The following is a 26,606-nucleotide window of genomic DNA, read 5'->3' on the forward strand; positions in this document are numbered from 1 at the left end:
GTCAAGTGATGCATGAGTATCAAACCAGGTAAATAAAATCCTTTAAGACTGCAGTGTCACACACACTGCTGGGTCCAAATGTTTGCTGAGCTCAGGTGTTCTTTCGGGCTTGTGAAATGTTAAATAATGCAGGTAGTGTGTAAGGGAATATGGGACAAGGTGTGTGTTAACTTGATATGTCACTGTAGGCCTGCAGCTTCCTGTCACGTGACAAATGAGGCAGGAAAACAAATTATAGGAGCTTTTTTCCCACTTTTTAGCAGCACATTATCTCTAACTGCTGACTAAAGCTTGAAATTAAAGTCCCGTCTTAAACAACATGTTCCCTTTGACTCTGCGATACATGAAACATCTGCTCTGGCCACAAGCCTTTCTCCAAAATCTTCTTTTTTCTGAGGGATGTCTCTGTGGTTTTTCTAAGATCTAATGTTTTTTCATTGCAGCTTTTTTTTTTAGCTTGGATAATGTCCACCTTTTCATGCCTCGACTCTCGTGTGTGTGTGTGTGTGTGTGTGTGTGTGTGTGTGTGTGTGTGTGTTTGTGTGTCCTGCTTGCATGATCATGGGTTGATCTCTCTCCTGTGGTTATGCTGCTGTCTAGTCTATACATCCAGAAATAGCCCGTATGTTTTTAGGCTCTAAATGCCACATGTAAGAAGCTTTCTTCTACCGCAAGAGCTGAGGTCGGTATTAGTCTTCTATACATTACATTACCCTGTAATTCTTTCTGGCCAAGAGACATCGTGTAGCTTCTTGGAAGCTATAAAAGAAATCATCACACTGCAATTTACACTTCGGCGTGCAGCCAGGAATTTCAGGATTGAATGTGAGTTTATCCAAACCTCACGAGGTTTCACAAAGTGGAGGATCAGTCAGTGCCCACAGCTTTCACCTTGAATCACCTGGTCAGACTGTTTCATGGAAAAAAGCAGAGAGAGCAGGTGATAGTATTTTTACTGGTGTAAAATAACAGCCCGGTTGCAGAAATAAATTATGGCATTGTACGTTGCTGCAAACCATGGATATGTTACACTAGTCCATACCCATTGAGTGCACAGTTGCCCACGTGCAGTTTCACATGGTGTGTGTTTAGGATACAGGTGATTATGTACAGCATACCATACCATGACTTAGTCATACCAAAAAAACTCAAACATTGGGCCACAGGGGGAGCCACAGTGATCGGTCGCATTTTAGCCATTTTTAAGGATTTTTCTGTTGTTATAGCCCCACCCAGTTGCCAATTAGAGTTACATTTCTCCAGTCACCTTGAGGCGTCCTGTTCTACATATCTACCATGTAGGAAAAAATCGATATGGTGGTTAGGCCTAGATAAGAAATTAGTTCTCTAGCGTCCCATTTTGTTTGATGGGGTCAATAATAGAGGGGTCCCCTCAGATTATGTGTGGTCATATGCCTACAAAGTTGCGTGGTGATGGGTGAAACCCTTGAGATGTTATACACCTTTATGTGATGAGCCACGCTCTCTGCAATATTCATTGCCTTATAGAAGCTCAGTTTTAGTAAGTTTTCCAACTTTTGCCAAGAGGGAACTTTAGATATTGGTCCCTAGATTATGTTCACCGAGTTCATGCAGATCGCTCAAACTTCCTAGGAAGAGATCGATTTTAAGTGTTTTTCAAAAAATTCAAAATGGCGGAAAATCTATATAAGCGGAAGTTATGGTTTCTTGGGGCAAATTTGTTCTTCATGAGGAGAGGCATCTCTGTGCAAAGTTTCATGTCTCTATGACATATGGGGCATGAGATATGCACATTCAAAGTTTGCAATTTCAATCGGTTGCTATAGCGCCCCCCTTTGGCCAATTGATGTAATATTGCTTCTTTCGCATCCTCCCATGACCCTCTACCACTGTGCCAAATTTCACATGGATTGACCAAGTCAGTGAGGAGAAGAACGTGAAACAGACACACCCACAGACAGACAGAGTTTTCGTCATTATATAGTAAAATTGGTGGGTGGTGGGTGTGTTATCAAGGCGTGATGCGTGCCAAGCTGCAGACCACTGTTTGAGACCAACAAACAACAAAACTGGCTGTTTTTTTAGAGAGTCATGACTGTGTTTTCAACTTGAGGTTGACCCCCTTGGCGTCAGATACCAACACACTGAGGCAGGCAGGGAGGTAGATGGGTCAAACTGACTTTGACCTAATGGACTTTCACCCACGACACTGACATTCGTGTCTTGTGTGAAACCAAAATCTAGTTATTTTAATAACAGCATAGTGTGCTGGTATGTGTAGCATACACAGCAAGTGATGTCGTGTGACATTACTTAAGTAGCTGACACATTTATTTTAAGTCATACCATGATGTTTTTCTCTAAACAGGCAACAATGTGCTTTTGTTGCCTACACTGAAGGAAGTGAACCTAAAAACAAAGGTTTTACCTACATTGTAAGGTTATTTTGAGAAGAGACTGTATACATTTGAGCAGAAACTGTACATTTCCTGTGAAAATGGAAGTTTATTATGAAAAGACACAATGCATGTTACAAGTATAAATTGATACACCACCCCCGAGAGTCCAAACCTGACGCTGGAGGGGTACCCATAGTGTCATAGTTTGACATATAGGGCCACTGACCAAATGTCGTTAATTGACAAGTTGGACGTGTTGTTTCAGTGGCCAATTAGCGACAAAACATGGCTGCCGAGATAGAGCCATGAAAAGTGCTTGCTTTTTACAGGCATTGCTGCATTTTCAGCTGGGATTGTGGCTAAACATAACCACACATTAACCACAGCACTGCAGAAATGTAAAGAAGTGTGAAATTTCAACATATCTGCTACATAATAACATGCAAATATAATAAAAAAACTAAATGACAATAAATAATATAAAAAGTTAAAGTGCAAAGTCTGGGGCGCTCGGTGGCTCAGTGGGTAGAGCAGGCACCCCATGCAAAAGCAGGGCTGATATTGCAATTGCAATATGATTCTTTTTTTATGCTGATATCGGGGGTGTGATACTTTCTGCATCATTATTCTCATTTTTTCAAAAAAATAAATAGAATTAAATTATAATGACCATGGCGTGTGATTTTATGGCAAGGATCATACCGAACAAAGACTTTTTTTTTAAGGCCGTAGAATATGATTTGCCGGGACATTCTTGTAGCACAACACTTAATTGGTATAGGTATTTTCACACACATTTTACCATTTACAAATGCAATATTCCATATTACAACATTGATGAAATTCTGATCGATCGTTCAGCCCTAATCAGAAGGATATGTTTCCTAACCACCACTTCATCACACTGTACACAAGCGTAGCTCTCATCTGAGGGAGGGACTGTCTTCCCATCTGCTTTGGTTTCTGTCCCCAGTGGCTTTCTGGCTCTTTAATGGGAAACCAGTCTGTTCTTTAAGCACCTTAAACATTTCCTGACACAAGCTGTTGCAGCAGAGGAACCAAATGTAATCCACCAGATCCACTGACAGAAATGCAACTTCAGGTGATACCTTCATTCGAGAGAAAATCGCTCTTTAAAAACACAGTATTTGTGTGTACAAGATGACTGCAAAGAAGTCATGATGTTTGTTTTGTTCACTACCTCTGGGACAACACCTCAGGGACCACCGGTCTGCTTGACGCTCCGACTTGGCAGAGCTTTGCCCTGGAAAACACATCAGATGAACATAACATGCACATTGTAAACTACTCAAGCTGGAGTGCACAGATTTAGGTCAGCAGGAATTTCAGGTAGATGGCAAAACAAACTAAAAAAAGTTATTTTTGTTTTGTCTGAACGTTGCCTTATTTTAACACATTGTGTCAGGTACAATTGATACAGTAAAAATACCAAAAATGCATTTATATTGGAGTTTGTTCAGCTTTGGTTCTGCGCCAAAATGTGTAACTAAACATCACCATCATACTTCACATTCTAACTTTTTTTTCTCTGAGACATGGTTAAATGACAAATCTTAATCAAAAACCTTATTCAGGAGGTTATGGGTTCTGTATACAATACAGCGAGCTTTAATATGGCAGCAAACAACTATTTGCTATATAAAGACATAGTGGAATAGTGCGCCCTGAGCAGAAAGTGAAGTCACACGACCTCTGTGATATCCTACAAATTTGCCCCTCCAATGATGTTACACACTGAACGTAAAGTAACTTCTAAGTAAGTAAGTAGTGAACTAACTTAAGTTCACAGAGGTTTGAACACTGGCCTCCTGGAGTGAAGTCCTGAGTGGTCCCAAATACATGGGTTATAGCTACGTGAATTACTGACTCATGATTACATAAGATAGACAAATTTTGGCGCAGTATTGTTCAAAGGAAAACATACTAACAGTGCATGAGAACAGCCTTAGCTCTGTCAGCACTGTTGCTGTTTCTTTTAGCTCTGTCTATTGAGTTAGCACTGTTAGCTGCTAGCCGCTGGCTCAGCTACCTCCATGAGAACCATAACAACTTAGGTTATACCCTCTAAATTTCACATAGAGCCCCTTTAAGATTGTATTAGTTTTATTTTTTGGCTACTTATGGGCAGTGCAGCAAGTTTATTACCATATACACTTGTTTGTGAACATGTTAGTAAACAATTAGCATCAATTTAGGGTCATATGTATGTTTATTGTCATCTTTTTATTGCCTTTATTATATGTAGCCTATTTTCTATCTATTTATAATTAATTGTGTTTTGCTTTAGTTTGGTCTGCAGTGTTTGGCTTCTCTTGCAGTTCTCTGAGTATCTTAGTTTTTGCTTTGTTTGTCAAAGCACTTCACAGCTTACACTCTGCTTTTAAAGGAACTATAAAGTTATTATTATGACCTGAAAATGTTATTCCAATATTCATTTTTCTTTCAGCTGTGTTTTTGGTCTGCACCAACTCTTGAGTGAAATATCTGGCAACATGTGGCAGCTACCAGATGTGTGTTGTTGGTAAGTTGGTGCTATGCTGTGGGTTCATTAGAGATTTGTCACCAAAACAACTCCTGGGAGGTGGATGAAATTGTCTTTTCCAGCAGCAGCAATAGAGGACTGGAATTAAAGATATCATTAAAGAAATCTCTTTTAAATCTTGACAATTTCTCAATCCTTTTATATCCATAAGTTGCTGATATTAAAACTTGAATCATCAGAACTTGAAACATTTGGTGGTTTAAGTCGGGCAGACATTATTCTTGAACCACAAAGCAGGTGAAAGGTGAAAGGTCATGCAGTAAACTGCAACCTACATTTGAAATTTGTTGCTTTTTTAAACTCTGAAAATGCCCTGAAAAAAAAGACAAGCTCAACTTGAGCTTCCAAAAGCATTTTTTTTCCAACATCATCATCATCATCATCATCCAGCCCATCTTCTTTCATCATGTACAAATTTCATACAGCCTTTAATTAGCTGCATCTTTCAAGGCAACTTGAGAGCCAAAGGAGGAGGCTGGCCTCGAAATAAAGCAAGAAAAACTGATGAGAGAGGAGGAGGAGGAGAGTGAGAGAAGGGAGGGGGGTAAAGAGGGAGCTTGTTTCAGTTTGCAGTAATCGCTCATCCAGGAGCCTGTTCCACTCAGGGATATTTGGATTTTTCAGTCTGGATGCTGTAGCTCGGGGCTGGACTCTCTCTTTCTCTCTTCCTGACTTCCTCGTGCGTCTAGCAGCGGCTCTGTGTGAGGACGCTGCATGTCTGGCACGCAGACATGGGCCCCTCGTTATGCTCTAGGATTACTGTGTGCCTGGTTGTCACCTTGGCTCAGGTGATCGCTGTGACCTGCCAAGAAGATACCAAGAAAGGTGAGTGACAGATGTGACCGCTCCTTCTGGCTTGTGATTCGTTTTCTGTGTTCAGGCCTGGTATGTGTCAGTTTCTGACAGGTTTATGGAGAAAATGGAACTCAAAAAGATCATTTTGCTGGAATAAATGCAAATATATAAACTTCAAGATCAAAAAATCACTCTGGAAAAGTCACTTCTGGTCTAACGCACCTATTGTTAATGCTACAAATGCTGATTATGAATATTTTTTCATGTTTCCTCCTGATTTCCTGTCTCCCAATGATTCATGACTGTGCAACCAAGCCCTGTGAAAACATTTACCTCTGTATTTCCTAAGTGACAGTTGTGTTTGTCTTTCTCATTATGCCCTTTGGATTATGATTTTATCTTTTTTTCAAAGTTTAGGAAGTTGTTTGTTTCCTGCAGATTTTTGTGTTTAACTTTCTGCCTTCCAGCGGACCATACTGGCCTTGCGGTTAGGAAACTAAAGGTTAAAATCACACCCACAACCCGCACCAGAAAGTCTGATTATACCTTAATGAGACACCATTTTCCTGTTCGAGAAGCCACTAAGTGATGATTAAGAGAGAGTTTCACGACACGAAATAGCTGGTGAAAGCTGCAAACCTTTCAGGAATTAATAAGAGATGGGGAAAGTGATAGTTTTCTTGGAAGAAAAATGACCTGATATTGAGGCTATATTGGCCTCACATTGCTGAGACAAAAATCTCCAAATCCAGATCTTAAAGATGGAGATGTGGCAAAAAAAAAAATCTAAAATAAAATGTCCCAGTGGATGTGATCCTGGGTCAAAAATATCTCCCCTCTCTATAGGCTGCAGTGCTGGGCTATTTCAGTGCGAGGTCGACGCTGAATGATGGGGTTTCGAGTGCCACGGCTATAATGATGTGGCCTTGCAGATGGGATGGACAAAAGCAGGCCACTAATTTTGGTCAGACCTCGGGCCAGAGGCAGACAAGGCACACCCAGAGTGAGAAGATGCTGGATGTGAAATATGCCTCACTTGCTTCCATCCAAGTTCACCTCCACTGGAGCTGAAGAAAAATAAATAAAGACTTTAACTTAGCCTATATATACAGATATATATAGATGTCCACCTACAGCTGAGTTTATTCCTTAAGGTCATGACATCTGTGATCTGTGGCCTGGCTGATTGTTTCCCCCTGTTTCTAGTCTTAATGCTAAGCTAAGCTAACCAGCTGGTGGATTCACATTTCCCATACAGACATGACATCAGTATCATTCTTTATATCTAGCTCTCAAAAGAGAATAAAGTTGTCTCTTAAAATTATTCCTTTAATATCACTTCATTAGCTGTATAGCATTAGTCAAAAAATGGGCCTTTTTGGCATGTTACCCCTCAAAATGGAGCGATCAGTACATGTCACTAGTTTATGGAAGCCAATTTCTGCCAGTGTGACGAAAAAAAAAAAGATCCTCTAAGTCATTACAACAAAAACCCTTTCTCAAAATAATGATTTGATATCTCAAAAAATGAGATACATTCTTAAAATAATAAAAAACTTTTAAAAATATCCCAAATTAATAACTAAGCATCTTTAAATAATGACTTAATATCCCAAAATAATGACTTATCTCAAAATAATGACTAAGCATCTTTAAGTAATGACTTATTATCTTAAAATAATGGCTTAGTATCTCGAAATAATGACTTAATATCTCAAAATAATGACCTAGCATCATTAAGTAATTACTTTATATCTCAAAATAATGAGCATTTCTTGAAAAATGACTTGGTACCTTAAGATAATGAGTTAAAAAAAAAGCATTTTTAAGTAATGACTTAATATAATCTAATATGACAAAATAATGACTTACTTTCTCAAAATAATGACTTAGGATCTCAAAATTATTAGTCTCTTAAGAAATGACTTAGTATCTTAAAATAATGACTAAGCATCTTTAAGTAATGATTAAGTATCACAAAATTATTGTGATACTATATTATTTTCAAGCATCTTAAAAATATTGACTTCTCTTGAAATAATGACTTAGTTTTAAAATGATGACATAATATCTTAATAACTGACTTAGTATCTCAAAATGACTTAGTATCATTAAAATGATGACTAAGCATCTTGAAAATAATGACTTGTTTAAAGTAATGACTTGATATCTCAAAATAATGACTAAGCATCTTTAAAATAATGACTTAGTATCTCAAAATAGTGACATAGTATAAAGAAAATGAGAAATGATACAAAGTCCTCGTTTTTTTAGATACTAAGTCATTATTTTGATGTAACTAGACTAATGTTTGAGAAAATTTCTTGTTATTTTGAGAAACTTTCTTAATATAATGACTTACAGGACCTTGTTTTGCTTTTGTAATCATACTGCTGAAAATGGTCCTCCATATGTGTATATTCGTCCTGAGGAAGTAAAATTATCCATCAATCCACAAGAAAAAAATAAAGATTAGAGGAAAGCCTGAAAAATAAGAATCACTTTTTGTAGCAAAAATACATTTTTTCTGCTTTTCTATCCTAAGAATCATCTCATAACCACTTGTGGGGATCCCAAAACCCAAGACGTAACGTGGTTGGCACGGAAAATGCATTAACTACAGTCAAGCCTTAACAGTTTACCCTACCATAACCCTGCTGCTATTAGAGCATTGATACTGTTTCACTTTCAAGAGCTACAAGAGTACTACAAATGTCGTTTTATGCTGAATTCAGATGTTGTGCTTGTGTCAGATCCAGGTACTGTATGTCAGCTGTTGTTGTTGTGAGGGAACAGTTGAACAGTTTGAGATTTATGATGCTGGCAGTAGGCTTGTTAAGACATCGCCTGGCCATTTAACATTTTAGTGTGCTGTTCTTGGCTCAGAGCATGCGAATGTGTGTGTTTGTTTGAGTAGGAAAAACGTAGAGAGGCTCTAATTTAAATGGGAGGAACCAACATCAACATCCTTTAGTTCGTTTGTATCTCCCTCCATGCATCTCTTCTCACATTTTAACACTCACTTGGATTAAATGGGCTATTAATCAGAGAATTACTGCAGTAATGCCACCAAGGGGTAGTCAGGTGGCGCCTCAGCCACTCGAACATAATTGCTACCCCACAACCCCAACCCCACCCCTCGCATTAACTTAAGTAGTTTAATTTGAAAGATTAAGACCTGTGGAGGTGAAAGGATCAAGTATTTTACAAGAAAATAAAACATACCTCTAATTTTAGCTCTCCACCCCCAGCTTGGGAACCACAGGCCTAAGGTGCACTTTATGTGGGCTGAACATTGTTTAATAATAAACCTGAGCTGAGGAGGTGAAGGCGTCTGCAAACCACAAGGTCAGAGAGCTGCACAGACAGTTTCCACTTTAAAGAAGCCTACAGTTAGTCATGATAATTGCTCTCATGCAGTAATCCGAGCAATTATCCCATTCAAATGGCATAGAAAGTACGGTTTTTGATCATAGGAGTGTCCAGGTTTGAACATTTCTGAGCATTCTGCAAAGCTCTAGTAGAAAAACACAATTTTATCTGCAAAAGTCAATGAAATGAAGACCGCTTTCCTCCAAATATCCAAATCAGGCTCTCTTAAACTTTCTCTTTGCAGTCTCATAAATGCTGCAGCCTGCGTCCTGCTCCTCAGGGTGCAGCAGGTTCTCGTAGAAGGAGGGTTCTCCGGGTGTGGCACTTCTGTGCTCTCCCAAATAAAGGCAAGCCACAAGTTCTACCCGAGCCCAACGTATAATACAGCCACTGTGGTTTCCCCTGAAATAACTGCAGCTTTTGAAAACCAGCCTCTCTCGCGGGGAGAGGCTCCACCACATAATTAGTACTTAGGACGTCACTAAACTGGCTGGATTCAAATATGCACACGGAGCTCGTAGCAGGTGGCCATATTTTTTTTTCCTCTTCTTTTTTACTTTTGTACTGTTCTTTCTTTATTTTAGGACAATAGAGGGTTCAGGATTGTGATTTTTGACCAGCAGGGTACACAGTGCAACAAAAGCCATTCCTACTGACACTGAATTTTTTTTTTTCAATTTAGCTTTACTTGCCATTAAAACTTATGTCTCTCTTTCATGTTAACACAAGTTGAGAAAATGCCACTTTTTTATAATAAAGTTCTTTTTTTATTATTGTTTTATTTCCCTTTTTTATAGAAAAGTCTTAAAATAATTCACTTATCAGTTCAAAAAATCAGTTGAAACTTGATATTTATTGAGCATCAAAGTCTTATTTTTCTTGAAAAACGTTCATTCATATTGATATTCATACTGACATTCATATGAATAAACAAAATAAATGATAGGATTCCACAGACACATTTTACTTCTTACCGCTTCATTAAATGATGTGTAGATGGATGCTGTGATGTGCATACATGAAACTATAGGTCTCGTCTTGTTTAATGTTCACAGTCAGAGACATTGCTGGCGGGAAGATGATTACATACTTGCATACAGACACATTTATAGGCACATATCCAGCCAGGAGCTGTCAGCTTCAACCACAGTCTAGTCACTGACTGCCTTGCTCAAGTGCAGCTCACTGGCAATTTGCCTTAGAATGTCTCAGAGGGATATAGCAAGGGTGTAGAAAGGGTTGTATGAAAAGATAAGGCCTCTCTTACCCCTTAAAGGTGCAAAATGGTTTAGTTCGCTCCAGCCAGAGTTGAGCAAGTGACTGCTTATGCTGCTGGAGCACCAATGCACACTGTCATGTCTTTTCCTAACAACTTAAAGGAAACCAGGGCTCCAAAAACTAAAAGAAATAAAGAAACCAGGTGAGAGTGGACTCAAATGCACAACTCTAGAGACAGTTCTGGTAAAACGCAGTCTTTGCTGGTCTAAAGGTAGGTTCGGTACACAGAAGGACTATCAGAGGCCGTTTACACGTACATGGTGATTTTGATAAACGAAGACATCTTCCTTCATCTGTGACCTTTGTTTACAAGCAAATGGAGATTTCTCTTTTGAAAACGAGTCTTTCTAAAAACTCTGGCCAGAGTGGAGATTTTGGAAAACTCCGGTTGCGCGTTTGCATGTAAACTGAGATAAACGGAGATAAACGGAGTTATAGGCAGCCAACGTCACAGTATGCGCCGGAACTTGTGCCTGTGTCAAAAGTGCAACCTATGTTGCTATGGTGACAATGGATACACGGAAGGCTTGAGCTTCTCGTTACACTGCCACCTACAGGTTTGGCATGCTCTTGTGTATATATACACGGTAGGGCTGTCAACGAATATTCTAAATTCCAATTTAAATTCGAATTTGAAAAAAAAATGTCCTTCGAATGTGAAAATTGATATTCGATTGTGGAGAGAGAAAAAAAACACCACCGCAGCTGTCCTCTTTGCAAGTGGGCATTGGCATCAGACACGCATTTCTCCACACTGGTCGACAAGCGGTTCTGCTCCCAGCTGTTGTCTCCGTCACCCAGCTTGACACATTCGCTCGCGGCTTGCGCAGAAAATAGACCAGACGCCGAAACGATCGCTGCAGGGCGCGAGCCGGTCACGGTCCAGTGCTTCGAGGCTATTCGCAGCGCTTCCGCGGGCGGTGTGGTCACGGGTCAGAGAGGGGGGGCGAGCGAGAGGTCCACGGTCGTTTATAACGTAATGTTATAGATAATTGTTTTAAGTGTTTTAATGTTTAGGTATGTAAATGTTTTCAAAGACGTTTATGTTGAAATAAAAATACCTACAGGTAGTTATGTTTCATATAAGTATAAGTATGTTTCCTTGTATTAGTTTGCCCTCTTGTGGACATAATGCGGAAAAAAAAATATTCGAATGGTTCGAACCTATGAGTTATTTTTAAACGTCATTTTTGAGCAATTTTGACAGCCCTAATACACGGGTAAGTGTAAACAAAGATGGCTACATGTGTCTCAGTTTGGACAGCAGGTCTCACTTGAATACCAGTACTTGGTCAGTGACTTCCGGCATCAGACACCGATGAAAAAAAACATTCTTTCACATCAGCATGATTCGGAGCTGGCCGCTATTATTGTTTAATTGTGCCCAGCGGCATCAGGGGGAAATGTGGCGGGACAACAATGTAAGTTAAGTCAGCAACAGTCAGAGTAGGGCAGGTGGGAGGGGTGCTCGATGGGTCCAATCACCACCAACTTTCACCCAGGAGGCTGGTGTTCACTTCTTGTAATATCATAAAGCCAACCCCTGTTCTTTTTAAGTAAACCCAACCACATGTGTTTGTTGTTGAAGAAAAAAAAACCTGTCAGTTCGCGCTGCATTTATTTTGAAAGAGACTGTATGCGAATAGTACATTTCTTGTGAAAACGGAAATGAATTTTGAAAATAGACAATGCATGTAACAAGCAGAAATTGACATGGCGTCCCAGAACGCCACCAACCAACACACCCAGGGTGCCTTGCACGTTGTATCTCGACGTGGAAGGTCCACGACCAAATGTTGATATGTGATGAGGTCGGAGTGAGAATGCGTTGCGAGCACCAACTCAGGGTTCCAAAAAAAAGAAAAGACAGAAAGAAAGGAAAGGAAAAGATAGCAATCTGACTTTGTAGAAATAAAAATCCAAATGTGCGTTTGAGAGACAAAGATCAAGAGAGGAAGGGCGCGGGCCCACAGAGAACGCTTATGCACTGGGCCCAGATGGTGCTACATTGCTGCATGGGCCACATGTCTCAGTTTGGAGCCACAGCCATACAAATGAAAAGGAACTGTATGAAAATCTCATGTCCTGGTGATAAAAATGGCAATGCACAATATTATCCCAAATCATCAACATCTGCTTAAACCTCTTAAAATGTCACTAAAAGTTGTTGGAATCACTTTAAATTACATTTTCTACATAAACAGATATTTTGATAGCATCACAGACACATCCTACTTTATGTGAAAATCTTTAGTGAAAAACAAACAATCCTTAAAAGCCCCAGGCCCGCTGCACAAAGCACCTCAAGTTAAGTTAGCATTTTCCTTTAAGTCTGAGTACAGGTTTCCTTTCGATAAAATCAGTTGGACAAAACATCCTCAAGTCTTCTCCTTATGGTTTCCTTAAAATGTTTACTTAACGATTTAAGTCTTGGTCTTGTACTTAAGGAATTGCTTAAAGTTAGTTAAACTGTTAACCTTAGTAACCAAAATTAGGACAAAAGCATAAAGTACCTCTGACTCCACCTTAGCTGCAACATGGCTGCGTTTATGGAGATAAATGAGAAAAAAAATCATCCTGCATCCTGAGTGTGTTCTGCAGCCAGGAGAACCCAATGGACATGCTTAATAAAGAGCAAATTATTTTGTACTTTAAATTTGACCAGAAGTCAATTTATGATTGTGACCATCTGGTTTTGGGTCCCTCAGCTTTCCATAGCTGCTCTCCTCCATTCTTTTTACAATTAGTGATTGCTCTGCCATTTTATGCAATGCAATCTTTCCAGTCAGTTATTGGCAAAGTATTTCATTTAAGCCTTAATTAAGGCTTAAAGTGGTTTGTGCAACCAGCCCCTGGCTTTTCAACTACTTGAATGGCATCATATCTTTAGACAAGAAATATATTTTGTGGGTTTTTTGAGGTTGGTGCAGATGCAGCCTGTTTTTTTGTGTCTTTTATTGTTGGTTGTCCAGCATTTTCTTTGGGTGCTGCTGGACACGTTATCTAGGAGTTTCCCTGATAATAGAAATTAATCACAATCAACTTTATTATGCGTTTTTTTGATCATAATCCACAATGAAACTGTATATTGTCCTACCCCTAAAGATCAATAAGCTGTAAATCCTTCCCTCATGCCAGGTTTTTATCAGACATTCACTTCACAGCTAGTGTTTCAAATATGTAAAACAAAACCTCTTTATAAAGTTTTTGGTGCACATAAGAAATTAAAATGTGTTTTTCAGACTGCTGCACATGGCTGTAACCTTAAATTATATTATTTCTTGGAAAACCTGAAAGAAATTCAATGTTACATCCATTTCTATAAAGTTGAGTGACTTGCAAGAGACTGATAAAAAAGAAGTGCTTGAGGTACCATGACTGTTTCAGCCCCTAGTATGGGTCAGGCTCCAAAAAGAAATGGATATTACAGCTCCCGTAATGCAACGTGTACATACCCACATCTTTTAAGCACCATATCCCCAGTTCAACATTGGTTTTCTGTTGAATATATGTTGTCTCTGAGCCCTATAGATGATATGACCCTGATGACTTTGCTCAGGTTATTTTTATCCTGCAGAGTCACATTATAAAACAGTTTTATTCACAGGCTGAGTACACCATGACTATAATCTGACTCTGCTGGGTATAATCTGTGGAATTTCCCTTATGGGTCATAATTATGAGGCTTTATGTTGTACAGTAATAGAGTTTATAGGCCTCCGGTGTTCTTTCTTTTCTCTGCCTGCAGCATAAAGGATTCAATTCATACATGCTTTTATTGCATTGCTTAGTAATGGGTGCAGCCTGCTGGACAAAGGTAGACAGTACAGTTACATTGTTGTATTTAGGTAGATTTTTCTGTTTAATTTTATTATATTAAATCAAACAACACTGTAAACATATATCCTTCTGCTGTGGTGTTTTATTTTCACTTATGTCCTCCACACAGAGAAAATGTTTCATGGACTACTTTAAAGAGGTGTAAATATACCTCCAGATGCTCACTGCTGCTCTGCTTGACTCAGACAGCTGCACAGAAAATGGAAAGGTCTACTCCAACAATCAGATCTGGAGCCCAGAGTCATGTCGAGTCTGTCTATGTGACAAGGGGACTATAGTGTGTGAGGACGAGGTGTGTGAGGAGCTCAGTAACTGCCACACAGCTGTGACTCCAGAGGGCGAGTGTTGCCCCGTGTGCTCGACTGCAGCACCGACTCATGGTACAGACACTAAAGCAGGTAAATGGAAATGACTGCTTCACACAGGGAACACTGGTCATACTTAACACCTTCAGCTCATTTTCTGTTGGTGGCAGATCATTATGGGGGTTTTACAATCATACTTCAACAACTCTGACAGTGAGAGTTTCAGATGTAAACTACATGGATGCATGTAGTTGCCAAAATACAGATGAGGATAAAAGTAGTTAAAGGGTAACCTTGGCATTTTTCAACCTGGACCCTGTTTTCTCATATTATTGTGTCTAAGTAACTAATGGGAACAACAGTATTTGAAATTGATCCTGTATTGAAAAGGAAGGCTGAAGCCAGCAGTGGAGAAACAGACTGCAATGTTATCCTCAGGGGCAACTGAGCAATATACATCCGCTAAAAGTGTTTGTTTTTGCCACTGACAGGCTCAAATTATTATTCAAGTGTTATTTAAGTGTCTGACACTTGATGACGCTCTGAGATGCCGTGTCAAGTCCTGCCTGTTACATACATTGTCTTCTTTCAAAATACACTTCGGTACAACACTGCAAGTTGTCGTTTTTTTTCCTTCAACAACAAAAGCACGTGGTTGTGTTTAGGATAAAATAACAGGGTTTGGCTTTTCAATGATATGGGAAGCAAACACCAGCCTCTCAGCTGAAAGTTGCTCATTCTTCGACCCATGTTGTTGTCCCGCCGCATTTTCCCCTGACGCCACTGGGGGCTGTTGTAACAATAACAGCGACGAGCAAGTATCATGCTGATGTGAAAGGACGGCATTTTTCGTCAGTGTCTAATGCCGGAAGTCACTGATCAAGCGCCGTATTTCAACAACTTTGGTGTCAGACCAGATTGCTTAAAATAATAATCTGAGTGCTCTTTCTCCATCAGTTTCAAAAATTGTTGTTCCCATTAGCCACTCAGACACAAACATTTGAAAATAGGGACTAGGTTGAAAAATACCAAACTTACCCTTTAATACCTGCAGGGACATATCTCAGTGTGTGGATTAATTTTCTAATAAAAGAAATCAAAGGGTGAAATATTTTATTTCTAGTGACCGTCCAGTTGCCTCATGTTACTCTGAGCTGCAGTGATGGAATAAAAGTGGAAAAGCATCAACACTGTAAGGAATCCTCTTGGGAATTAACTTAAGTTAAAATGCAATTATGCTCAAATGCAGCTAAAATCTCCATTATGCATTAAATATCATAAATTATCCCCCTTGATGTTAGATGCTCTTTTTTAAAACAAAATTGGGTGCACCCAAAGCCTAGAAAATCCCAATCTATCACTGCTCTTTATTACACTGAACAAAAATGTAATTGCAACACCTTATTTGTGCCTCCATTTTTCACGTTTAGATTAAAGATTATGCAAGAAAAAACTTATTTCTCTCAAATTTTGGTCAGAAATTTGTTTTATATCCATGTTAGTGAGCACTTCTCCTTGTCCAAGATAATCCAGCCACCTGACAGGTGTGTGATATCAAGATGCTGATTAAACAGCACCGTTAGTACACAGGTGCCTGTGGATATTCTCATTCATCCAGGTCATAATTATCTCAAGGCAACTGAATCGAACGCAACTGGACTTGGTTTTGTACACAGTACACAGGTGTGTCTTTGGCAGGTCACAGTAAAAGGCCACTCTAAAATATGCAGTTCGACACACAGCATGATGCCACAGATCTTTAACTTAAACCTGTAAAAAATAGGAGCAAAAAAAAAGTGCTGCATTAAAATTTGTGCTCAGTGTATTTGTCACTTTATTGTAAACTATTTTGTCCCTGTCAGGATCCTGTAGGAATGAAGTCTCAGTTTTCCAGTGGTCAGTGTTCAGGCTGTTGGTGCAGTGTTGATGCTGCAGTCATTTCATCTTTTCTGTGTTGAAGCATTGGCAGAGACATTAAGTCAAGCCGTGTTAAATATGTTATGACGCTAATTGTTCATACATGGTTGAAATTAAGTGGGAACAAAGACCAACTGCTGTAAGGGTATTGGGACGCATCCTATAACTTAGGTGAGGTTTACATAGGGCTGGGCTGTATGGCCTAAAATCAATATCACGGTATTATTTTGGGGGGATGCAGTGACGGTATGATATCACGCTATCGTCTTCTCTCTTTCATTTTTTTTTACACCTTAAATAAAACAATTTAAAAAGCCATACAAGTCTAGGATGGAAACTATTTATCGTCAGAAGTAAAACGGTTGCTAATCCATTTTTTATTGTGTATAAAACGTTATATAACCCAGGCCGCCTTCTCCCGCGGGCCTGTTTATTAGTCTAGATTGTTTTGGTGTGAGTTGCCGAGTGATATCGGCTGTAGAGAGGTCTGCCTTCTCAACCCGGTCTCACTTCAGTCATTAAATTCCGATGCTCGGTCAGTGACTTCTGGCGTCATATACTGACAAAAAAAAGCCATGCTTTCACATTGACATTGTGGTTGGTTGCTGTTATTTTTTTAACGGCGGCATCAGGAGGAAATGTAACGGCACAACAATGAAAGTTAGGGTGGGTGGAAGGGGTGCTGCCTGAGTTCAACAACCACCGACTTTCTGGATAGTGACAGGTGGGGATTTTGACTGGGGCGGTACGCCTGTCAAACGGTAACGCAGGTGTCCTAAGGAGGCTGGTGTTCACTGCCCATATGATTTTAAAGCCAAACTCAGTTCTTTTTTCCTAAACTCAACCACATGCTTTTATTGTCTAAACCCATCTACGTGCTTGTGTTGGCAAAACATAATCACGTGTGTTGTTGAAGGAAAAAAACATAAATTTGCGGTGTTGTACCGACGTAGTGCATTTATTGTGTGCAAGACTGTGTGCAAATGGTAAATTTCCTGTGAAAACAGAAGTGTATTTTGAAAACAGACCTTGCATGTAGCAGGCAGAACATGGCACGATGTTCCAGAACATCAGCAACCAACACACCCAGGGTACCTTGCACATCGTATCTTTACGTAGAAAGTCCATGCCCAAACGTTGATATGTGACGAGGCTGGAGCAAGAATGTGTTGTTCTTCTCTCAAACATAATGAAACTAGATGGCACTCGGCTTTTGGTCCTCAAAGTGCCAAAGGGGACTAAAAAAATAGCACTGCAGGTAGGAGGAAAAATATGTAATTTAGATTTTTGGGGTGGACTGTCCCTACAAGTGAAAAACGTGACTCTTAAGCTTTGTCGATTGAGGTTTACTTGTCCTAGAAAGATCTTTCCTACTTTCAGAGATTTCTGCCTTCAGGTTTGTTAAACCTAACATTGTGTCTTTTAACAGGAAGCACAGCTGTAGCTGGAAACAGTGGGTGTTGAGACCAAGGTGACACTGGTCTTCTGTGGTATAAGTGTTAGTGTTGCAGCTTGCCTTCACCGCAGGCTCCACAATTCAAACTGAGGAAACCAAGTTTTACCCTTATTGTGTTTACAGGGATTTTTGAGCAATTACAGGCCCACAAGGGTCATGATTGTTTTCTCTGGGTTTAAACTTCTGGTGGAGTGTGGATTAGCTTCACTGGAGCAGGAGTTTACACCAAGCTTAAACAGACCGGCTATTATTGTGACTAGACTCTCTGTGTTATATTGAGAGAAGAGGAAAGGATAGTAGATCTGTGTGTGTTTTTGCAAAACTTTTAAACATTGTAGGGACTGGCCAGAGATTCAAAAACAGGGAAACTCTGGTAATTTTCTACCATGACTGTATTTCCCCATGTTTTGAATTGGTCCAGTATGTCCCAAGTACTGCAGCTAGCCAAGTAAGTATGTTGATGCTTGAGTTAATGAACGTTAAGTCAGAATGATTTTACATCTTAGTATGACAAAAACTTTGTATGTGTGGGGGTGTGTGTGTCTGTTCCATGTTTTTCTCCTCACTGACCTGGTCAGTCCATGTGAAATTTGGCACAGTGGTAGAGGGTCATGGGAGGATGTGAATGAAGCAATATTACATCAATTGGCCAAAGGGGGCGCTATAGTAACCAATTGAAATTGCAAACTTTGAATGGGCATATCTCATGCCCCGTATGTCGTAGAGACATGAAACTTTGCACAGAGATGCCTTTCTTCATGAAGAACAAATTTGCCAATTGACCAATATCTAAAGTTCCCTCTTGGCAAAAGTTGGAAAACTTACTAAAACTGAGCTTCTATAAGGCAATGAATATTGTGGAGGGCGTGGCTCATCACATAAAGGTGTATAACATCTCAAGGGTTTCACCCATCACCACGCAACTTTGTAGGCATATGACCACACATAATCTGAGGGGACCCCTCCATTATTGACCCCATCAAACAAAATGGGGGCGCTAGAGAGCTAATTTCTTATCTAGGCCTAACCGCCATATCGATTTTTACTAAACTTGGTAGATATGTAGAACGGGACGCCTCAAGGTGACTGGAGAAATTTAACTCTAACTGGCAACTGGGTGGCGCTATAACAACAGAAAAATGCTTAAAAATGGCTAAAATGCGACCGATCGCTGTGGCTCCCCCTGTGGCTCCCCCTGTGGCTGAATGTTATTGGGGGGTTTTCAAATTTTTGGTATGACTAAATCATGGTATGGTATGTAGAGTCCTGCACGGGTCCAGTTTTCAAGATCCACCCCGACCCGACCCGGCGACGTACAAACCCGCACCCGAACCGCAAACCCGCGCATCAGGCCAATTAGTACCGCAACCCGGTCCGACCCGTTGAAACACGACCCGCAGCCCGACCCGTAACCCGGATTTAAAGTTATCATTTGGGATCATATTGGCTGAATATTGAACAGCATATCGCCACAGTTAAGGTGCCAGTGAGTAAACAACAACCTGAATGAAGCAGCTCTCACAATAAAAACCTGACTTCAGCTCCATCATCAACCCTCTGTGTTCTTCTCCCATACGAGTGTAAAAGCACTCGTTTGTTACGTTTAATGCTTTTAAACTTTTAATCTATGTAAAGGAACTTCACATGTGTAATAATAGACTTACTTTCTGTCCAGAGCGACGTTCAGCAGTTACGAGCCGTCACGTGTTTTTAGAATCCATCGAGGAGAGAAGTAATCCATCAGGGAAACACTTCAGAAACATTATAAAGTGATAGTTGTACGTTTTATCCACTTATTTCTCAAATACCTAAATAATTATTTACTGTTTTGGAAGCGGCGCTTGTTGACGGTGGCAGTCATGTTGATTCTGTCGTCCAATCACAAATTGTGTTATTAGATGGTGAAACGCGTGTAAACAGCTGAACCAATGACCGTTGCGATATAGCGGAGGCGATCCTCAGAGAGTAAATAATGACCAAGATAGTTATCTGTAGTTTACCGAACTAATGACTGATGTGTTTATCTAAAACCCGCGATCCGACCCGCATATTATTTTTTCCACCCAGATCCGAACCCGGGAAAAAATGCTTTTTTAAAAACCACCCGCAAATCAGCTGTTTTGTCGCGGGTACCCGACCCAGTGCAGGACTCTGTTATGTTGTACATAATCACAGAAACTGTCAGTGTGTCATTCTGTCAGTCAGTCATTCTGTCTGTCCCACGTTTTTCTACTCACTGACGTGGTCAATCTATGTGAAACTGCACATAGGCATTGAGGATTGGCATAGGCAGAAGGTGACAAAGCTACCAATGGGTATGGACTAGTTGTTTTAATTCTTGATAGTTCCTAGGTAGCCATTTTTTGCTTCCTTTGTATTAGATTACGTGTATGATGATAATAATGGTACACATTTTCTGCCTCGATACATCCAGCACTGTTTAGTGCCAGACTCCCCTGCAATACCACCTGTCTACTGGTGCAGTAAATCATAACTGAAGTCTCATGTTTAACCAGAAAACAGCCCGACATAGCCATCACCAAACAAGCCAGACTCCATTTCAATAAACAGTCATTTTAGCATGTATAGAACCAGCAGGTTTTCACATCTAACTTGGTGAATTAAGAGTTAATTTCAACCAAAGCGGCATTGGTGATTGTTGGAACGGTAGGAGGACAAACCAAGACATTTTTTGTGAGTTTTATTTTGTTTCTTTCAACTTTGAATGAAGTGTGTTTTATGATGACAAAATTGGTGTTTATTTAAATGGAGTTTGGTGGATTTGGTGATGGTGATTCTGGGACCATCTGTGGTTAAACAAAAAGGATCTTACTCTTTAACAAAAAGGTATATCTCTGTAGGGATCCTTTCCATAATGACGTCAGACAATTAAAATAACAATCTAACCCAGTCAATGGTAAAAACACATGCGTTTAGTGGATGTAAATTGACAGTGCTCAATTGTCCCCAAGGATTACATTGCAGTCTGTTTCATGGCTAACAGCTGTAGTGGTCTTGTTCAACACTGGACCAATTTCAAAAACCGTTGTTCTCATTAGTTACACAAAAACATGGGAAAATGTGGTCCAGGTTCGAAAATACCAAACTTACCCTTTAAAGTAACTGTAACAATATTCCATGACAGGTAGTTAGCTGGGTCAGAACATCACATTCTTTATGTTCCAGAAGGTTAGATACAATAAGTAGCACAATATAGCTGAGGAAAATTGCACACATACATTTTGCTGTCAGTCTCATGATTGAAAACCCCATAATGATGCACAGACTTTATCTTTACTGCCAACTGAAAGGGAATCAATCACGCTACTGATTACTGTTCTGTCTCATGAAGATACCTGCACAGAAAATGGAAAGATGTACTCCCACAATCAGATATGGAGCCCAGAGCCGTGTCAGATCTGTATTTGCGACACGGGGACTGTGGTGTGTGAGGAAGTGGTGTGCGAAGAGCTAAATCATTGCCAAACAACTGAGGCCCCAGAGGGCGAGTGTTGCCCTGTGTGCATGGACAATAAAACTGGTAATAAATATTTAAGAACCATTACAAACCTGAGCAGATTTAAATGTGGGTCTGTATATTCCATAAATATCCACATCGTATTTATATTGTATTTTGTGGATTTTTATGTGGTTGAAAAATAGAGACATTTATATTTTCTGGAATGATTACTATAGAAGAGGTGATCATTTTTACTGTGAAATAAAGATGATGAATTCCAGGTACATCTCTTTTGGTATGAATGTTTTCACCTCTTTTGAATCCCTCTCTATCACTTGTCATAGTTTTTCTTGTTTGTCAAAAACCAACAGTGCCCAAAAGTCCATCCATTTCTTCATCATTTTTGTGTTTTTTAGTTTTTATGCCTTTATTTTCTTTTTGACTCTTACATTCCTTTGAATCTCTACTGTGGTGCTGTTTTAATAAGATTGACATGAGTATTTCCAATATTTTGCCGATATATTAAGCTATTCTCACTGAAATCAAGTAATGAATACCCACTGTTAATAGACAAATTATTTAGTTGTAGGGCATTCTCACTCCCAGATCGTCTAATACCAGGCTTCAGATATAGACAAACCAAAGCGTCCTTTAGCGTCTATATGAGATGCACCAGGCTGTGTTATTATTAGATGCCCTACATGGTCCTACGCATCAAACTACAATGCTTAATGGTACCTAAAGCATCATAGTTTGATGCGTAGGGCCACTGACCAAGGGTCTGTATTTGACGAAATGGGAGTGTGTTGATGTTTGTTACTATTGCTTTCAGTGTTGGGAACTCTTGAAATGTAATCATTTACAGATCACTGGTTACCCTGTTAAAAATGTAATAAGCAATGGAACTATTTTAATGTATTCATCAAAGTAATGCAACTTTTTACATATGATTATTTTTCTAAGAAATGATTCATCATTTTTTCTTCTACATATAAGCTTACTCAAAAGAATATATTTTGATGTAACCCCTTTGTAATCACCAACATTTTGATTAGTAACTGTAATTTAATTATTTATTTTTTCTCAGTAACTGATTTGTTACATTAATTTTGTAATTCTATTACATGTAACTTGTAAATTAGAGCTTATGACTTGACAATTTAGTCGTTAGTATGCTCAGTTATCACCATTTGTTATTTACAGATGCTCATAAAAATAATATCTACGATGGTTCAACAGCATAAAGATCATGCTAAAATCACCTCAGTGGTTTTGAGAAGCTAAACTAGCTTAGCGATGCATATAAGGTCGAGAAGTTTAGGTGTGCATTGCATGTAAGCTTATAAACTCTCAATGTATCATTCACTAAAGCTGGGTTAAGTCATGCTTCAACTTAGCATTGGGTTTTTCCAGAACAGGAACAGTTGAGTAAACCGAGACTGAAAACCTATAACTAGCATGCATGATGATGTACACCAACTAGCTGACAAACATAAACCCCAGGTACTGATGTCAGTTGCTGTTTTTATTTCACAAAGATTCCTGCACAGAGGACGGCAAAGTCTACTCCAACAATCAGATATGGAACCCCGAGCCATGTCAAATCTGTATATGTGATATGGGGACGGTGTTTTGTGAGGACGTGGTGTGTGAGGATGTAGGTGACTGCGAGACCAAAGAGACCCCAGAGGGCGAGTGCTGCCCTGTGTGTTTGGCTGCGGCAACGCGGCCTGACACAGACACTGGTAAACTGGAATGTCACCTGCACATCTGTGTGTTCTGCAGATGCATCCTGGTTATGTTCCTGCAGTTTGTGTTGACTTCACGCAACTTCAGCAGTTGGATAATGTTTCCATCTGTGTCAGGACTGCTGCTGCTCTTTGTCTCCAAGCCTGAAGCCCTCCTCTTCAGGCTCCATCCTGTGCACACAACCTCGAAATGTTCTTTTTAATTCTACATTATTGTGTTTGGAGTTTCCCTTTGACTGTACTGTCACTTTGCAAAAGGAATACATTGACTTTTTGCCAGATAAGATCACTTCTCAACCTACCTTTGTGCAGCAAAATGCTGGTGACAATCTACTGCTACACAAGAGGAAGTTGTGCAAGTAGCTTATTTACCAAATAAGGTGTATTCCTCTGGGAAATTACTGCCTCCCTTGCCATGATCCATACCATGTTGTTGATTGCGCTTTGTATGCACTTTTGATGATGATAGTTGCCGCATTTATTAGTCTTTTTGCTTATTGTGAGTTGCTTTCTATTTAAGCACCAATTAAAGTGTAAAATATTTAAATGATTTTCTTTTTTTTTTAAAGATGCAGTTTTTAAAGCCCCTATGAGTAGAATTTTACAATATGTGACTTTGCAGACTCCTTGACACCCCTAGGGACAATGAGATGAGTAGGCTGTGCCAGGATTGTCTCAGTTTTCTATAAGCAAAAACTTGTGCAGAATAATTTGGAGGATGCTTAAATAACAAATAAATCTACACATAGGGGCTTTGACAACAGGATTTTAGGGTAATTGTTAGTGTGAAAATCAAGCATGTTAGAGTCAGAATTTAAGATTTGGTCTATGAAGAAAAAGTTTGACATTTTGGCATATATGCTTACACACTTTTTTCCCAAGAATTGGATGAGAAAATAAATGCCACTCCAATGTCGTTATGCTAAATGTAGTGGGTCGCTTAGTTTAGCTTAGTTTAGCTTAGCTCAGCTTAGCTTAGCTTAGTTTAGTATTAAGATTGGAAGCAGGCGGAGACAGCTAGCCTGGTTCTATCCAAAGATAACAAAATCTGCCTACCAGCACCTCTAAAGCTCAAGCTAACTGGCCTCCCTGGTAAGGCATGGCAATTTTATTTATATAGCACATTTCGGCAACAAGGAAATTCAAACTGCTTTGCAAAAAACGCTAAAAGCTTTGAGACAACAAACATAGGCTATTACAAAAGGACATTAAGATAAAATTGAATACGTCAATAATGAGCAATTTTATAACAATAGAAAATGAAAACAAGCTAAAATATACTAAGACAGGTATAAAATACAAGAATAAAGGTTACAGCAAACAGAAAAGTCTTCAGCCTTAATTTAAAAGATCTGAGAGTTGTAGCAGACCTGCTGTCAAAAACCAAACCCTGCTTCTTCATGTTTAGTCTTGACCCTGGTAACTTCATATCTAACATATAGACATCATTTGGCATCATTTTTCTCAAAGCTCTTGGCAAAGAAGTGAAAAAGCAAAAAATGTTGAGCTATCAGGTCGGATTTCAGGTTACATGGTCATTAATTTAACTCTTTTATGTTTCTGTTTCATGAAGATACCTGCACAGAAAATGGAATAGTCTATGCTCACAATGACATGTGGAACCCTGAGCCGTGTCGGATCTGTGTGTGCGATAAGGGGACTGCTGTGTGTGAAAATGTGGTTTGTGAGGACCTCGGCAACTGCAAGGACACTGTGACCCCAGAGGGCGAGTGTTGCCCTGTATGCTTGAGTGCAGACACAACATCACTTCCAAGTGCAGACCCCACAACCGGTAAATAATATTTCTTGTTACATTATTGAGAGGTTAGTATGCCGCTACTTTTAAAAAATATGTCTTTTGCAGCTGCAGATGAGAAAAAAGGGGACAGCTGCACGGTCGATGGGGAGGTTTACAAGCACAACGACATCTGGAAACCAGAGCCTTGTCGCGTGTGTGTTTGTGACAACGGTGTCTCCATCTGTGACGAGGTGCAGTGTGAGCTGCTGCCAAACTGCGAGAAGGTCGTCACACCTGAGGGGGAGTGCTGTCCTGTGTGCGACACCTTTGCCAGTGCCAGCAGGATGATAGGTGAGAAGAGTTAGCCTGTTATTACAGTAATTTACTGTAAAGCAGTGATGCCACTGTGTGCTGACACCGCTTGGGGTACACTTTTACATCACTGCCGCAGGTTAGACCCATTGAAAGTCCGTAAGATTTTCAAGGGGCGTTACATTACCCTTAATCATAGAGTGCATTGGAAGATTGGTGTGGAATAACTTAGAAAACCTTTTAAGGATCCAAAAAGACAAATTCTATCAAATTTGGAATAAATGGATCAAGCTTTTAGCAGTATGTGATGGGCATATGTAACATAGCTAAACACAAAGCTATGTAATTTGCATACATGTGGGGATGTGGGTAAATAAAGATGTATGTGTATAGATGTTAAGGATACACATAAATACATACATAAATCATTCAGGTTTAGGAAGGTATACCACGATGCAGATAAGTTGAAGTATAAATGTCTTTAATTTTCATTTTTGTTTGTTTTCCTTCAGAAATTATGGGATTCAAGGTAAGTCATGGTTCATTCTAACAAACATGTATTAATATCTAAAACAAATATAGAAACATTAGTTCTTCAAATGAAAACAAATTGTTGATATGTTTCCTTTATAGGGACAGAAAGGTGAACCAGGTGATATCCCTTATGTAAGTAATTTCGCAACATAAACAACGTATTTGCAGTTTTATTTTTATTTATTTTTTTAATTATATTTCAACTTCAGATGAATAAAAAAGTACTAAATTTTTTGTGTGTTTTGCCAACAAAGTCACTACAAAGACTGTTTTTTTTTTTGTTTGTTTGTTTTTTCCAGGTGGTGGGGCTCCCTGGACCTTCAGGACCCCAGGTGAGTTTTTACTGCATTATCTATTACTGTATGTCAAAGTGTACAGTATATTTTGAGAATTTATAGGTATGTGTGGAATATAGGGTAAAAGAAATAAATTAGAATTGAGCAGTGATACAAAGGGCCAAATCTGGCTGGCAATAGGGTGCCAGATGGCCTGCTGACCATTTTTAAATTCACAATATAAATAAAAAGATTCACACTGGGACATATTGTTTTGTACTTTGAATGTTAATAAGGTGCCAGAGTTCATAAAAATGCATCAAGTACCAGGGAAGGATCCCCTCAGACCCCCTGACAGAGGTCCAGGTTACTTATTTATATTAATTATTTGTTTGTTTATTAACTGGACCCTGGCCTCCTGTCATTTTACCAAAGTGGCCCCCAGGCAACACAAGTGAGTATCCCTGAAATAGATGTTTTTCAAAATGATCTCCCAAATAATAATCTCCATGCACTAATTTTGACACTAGAGGGCACTAGAATGTCATAATAGTATTCATGACTGGAGAACAACCTGTGGAAAGCTGAAGGGTGTTGATAAAGTGCAATAAAATATATTATTATTAGTGAAC

General features: G+C 39.4%; 1 protein-coding gene across 3 annotated transcripts in view; it reads left to right on the plus strand.

The window, feature by feature from the left end:
* The first annotated feature begins 5,492 nt into the window (after positions 1–5,492).
* col5a2b (collagen, type V, alpha 2b) overlaps positions 5,493–26,606 on the plus strand; it is a 41,774-nt gene continuing 20,660 nt past the window's right edge. Inside the window, exons 1-8 of one of the 3 annotated variants that reach the window (XM_078165685.1) lie at positions 5,493–5,769; positions 14,415–14,627; positions 22,906–23,112; positions 24,689–24,907; positions 24,980–25,204; positions 25,678–25,694; positions 25,799–25,831; positions 25,999–26,031. In XM_078165685.1, coding sequence (XP_078021811.1) covers positions 5,676–5,769; positions 14,415–14,627; positions 22,906–23,112; positions 24,689–24,907; positions 24,980–25,204; positions 25,678–25,694; positions 25,799–25,831; positions 25,999–26,031 — 1,041 coding nt within the window. In that variant the 5' untranslated portion in view covers positions 5,493–5,675. The remainder of the gene's footprint in view (positions 5,770–14,414; positions 14,628–22,905; positions 23,113–24,688; positions 24,908–24,979; positions 25,205–25,677; positions 25,695–25,798; positions 25,832–25,998; positions 26,032–26,606) is intronic. The other 2 variants (XM_078165686.1, XM_033616286.2) reach the window with 2 other exon arrangements.

The sequence above is a fragment of the Epinephelus lanceolatus genome, chromosome 24 (assembly GCF_041903045.1).
Source record: "Epinephelus lanceolatus isolate andai-2023 chromosome 24, ASM4190304v1, whole genome shotgun sequence".
Taxonomy (NCBI): domain Eukaryota; kingdom Metazoa; phylum Chordata; class Actinopteri; order Perciformes; family Serranidae; genus Epinephelus; species Epinephelus lanceolatus.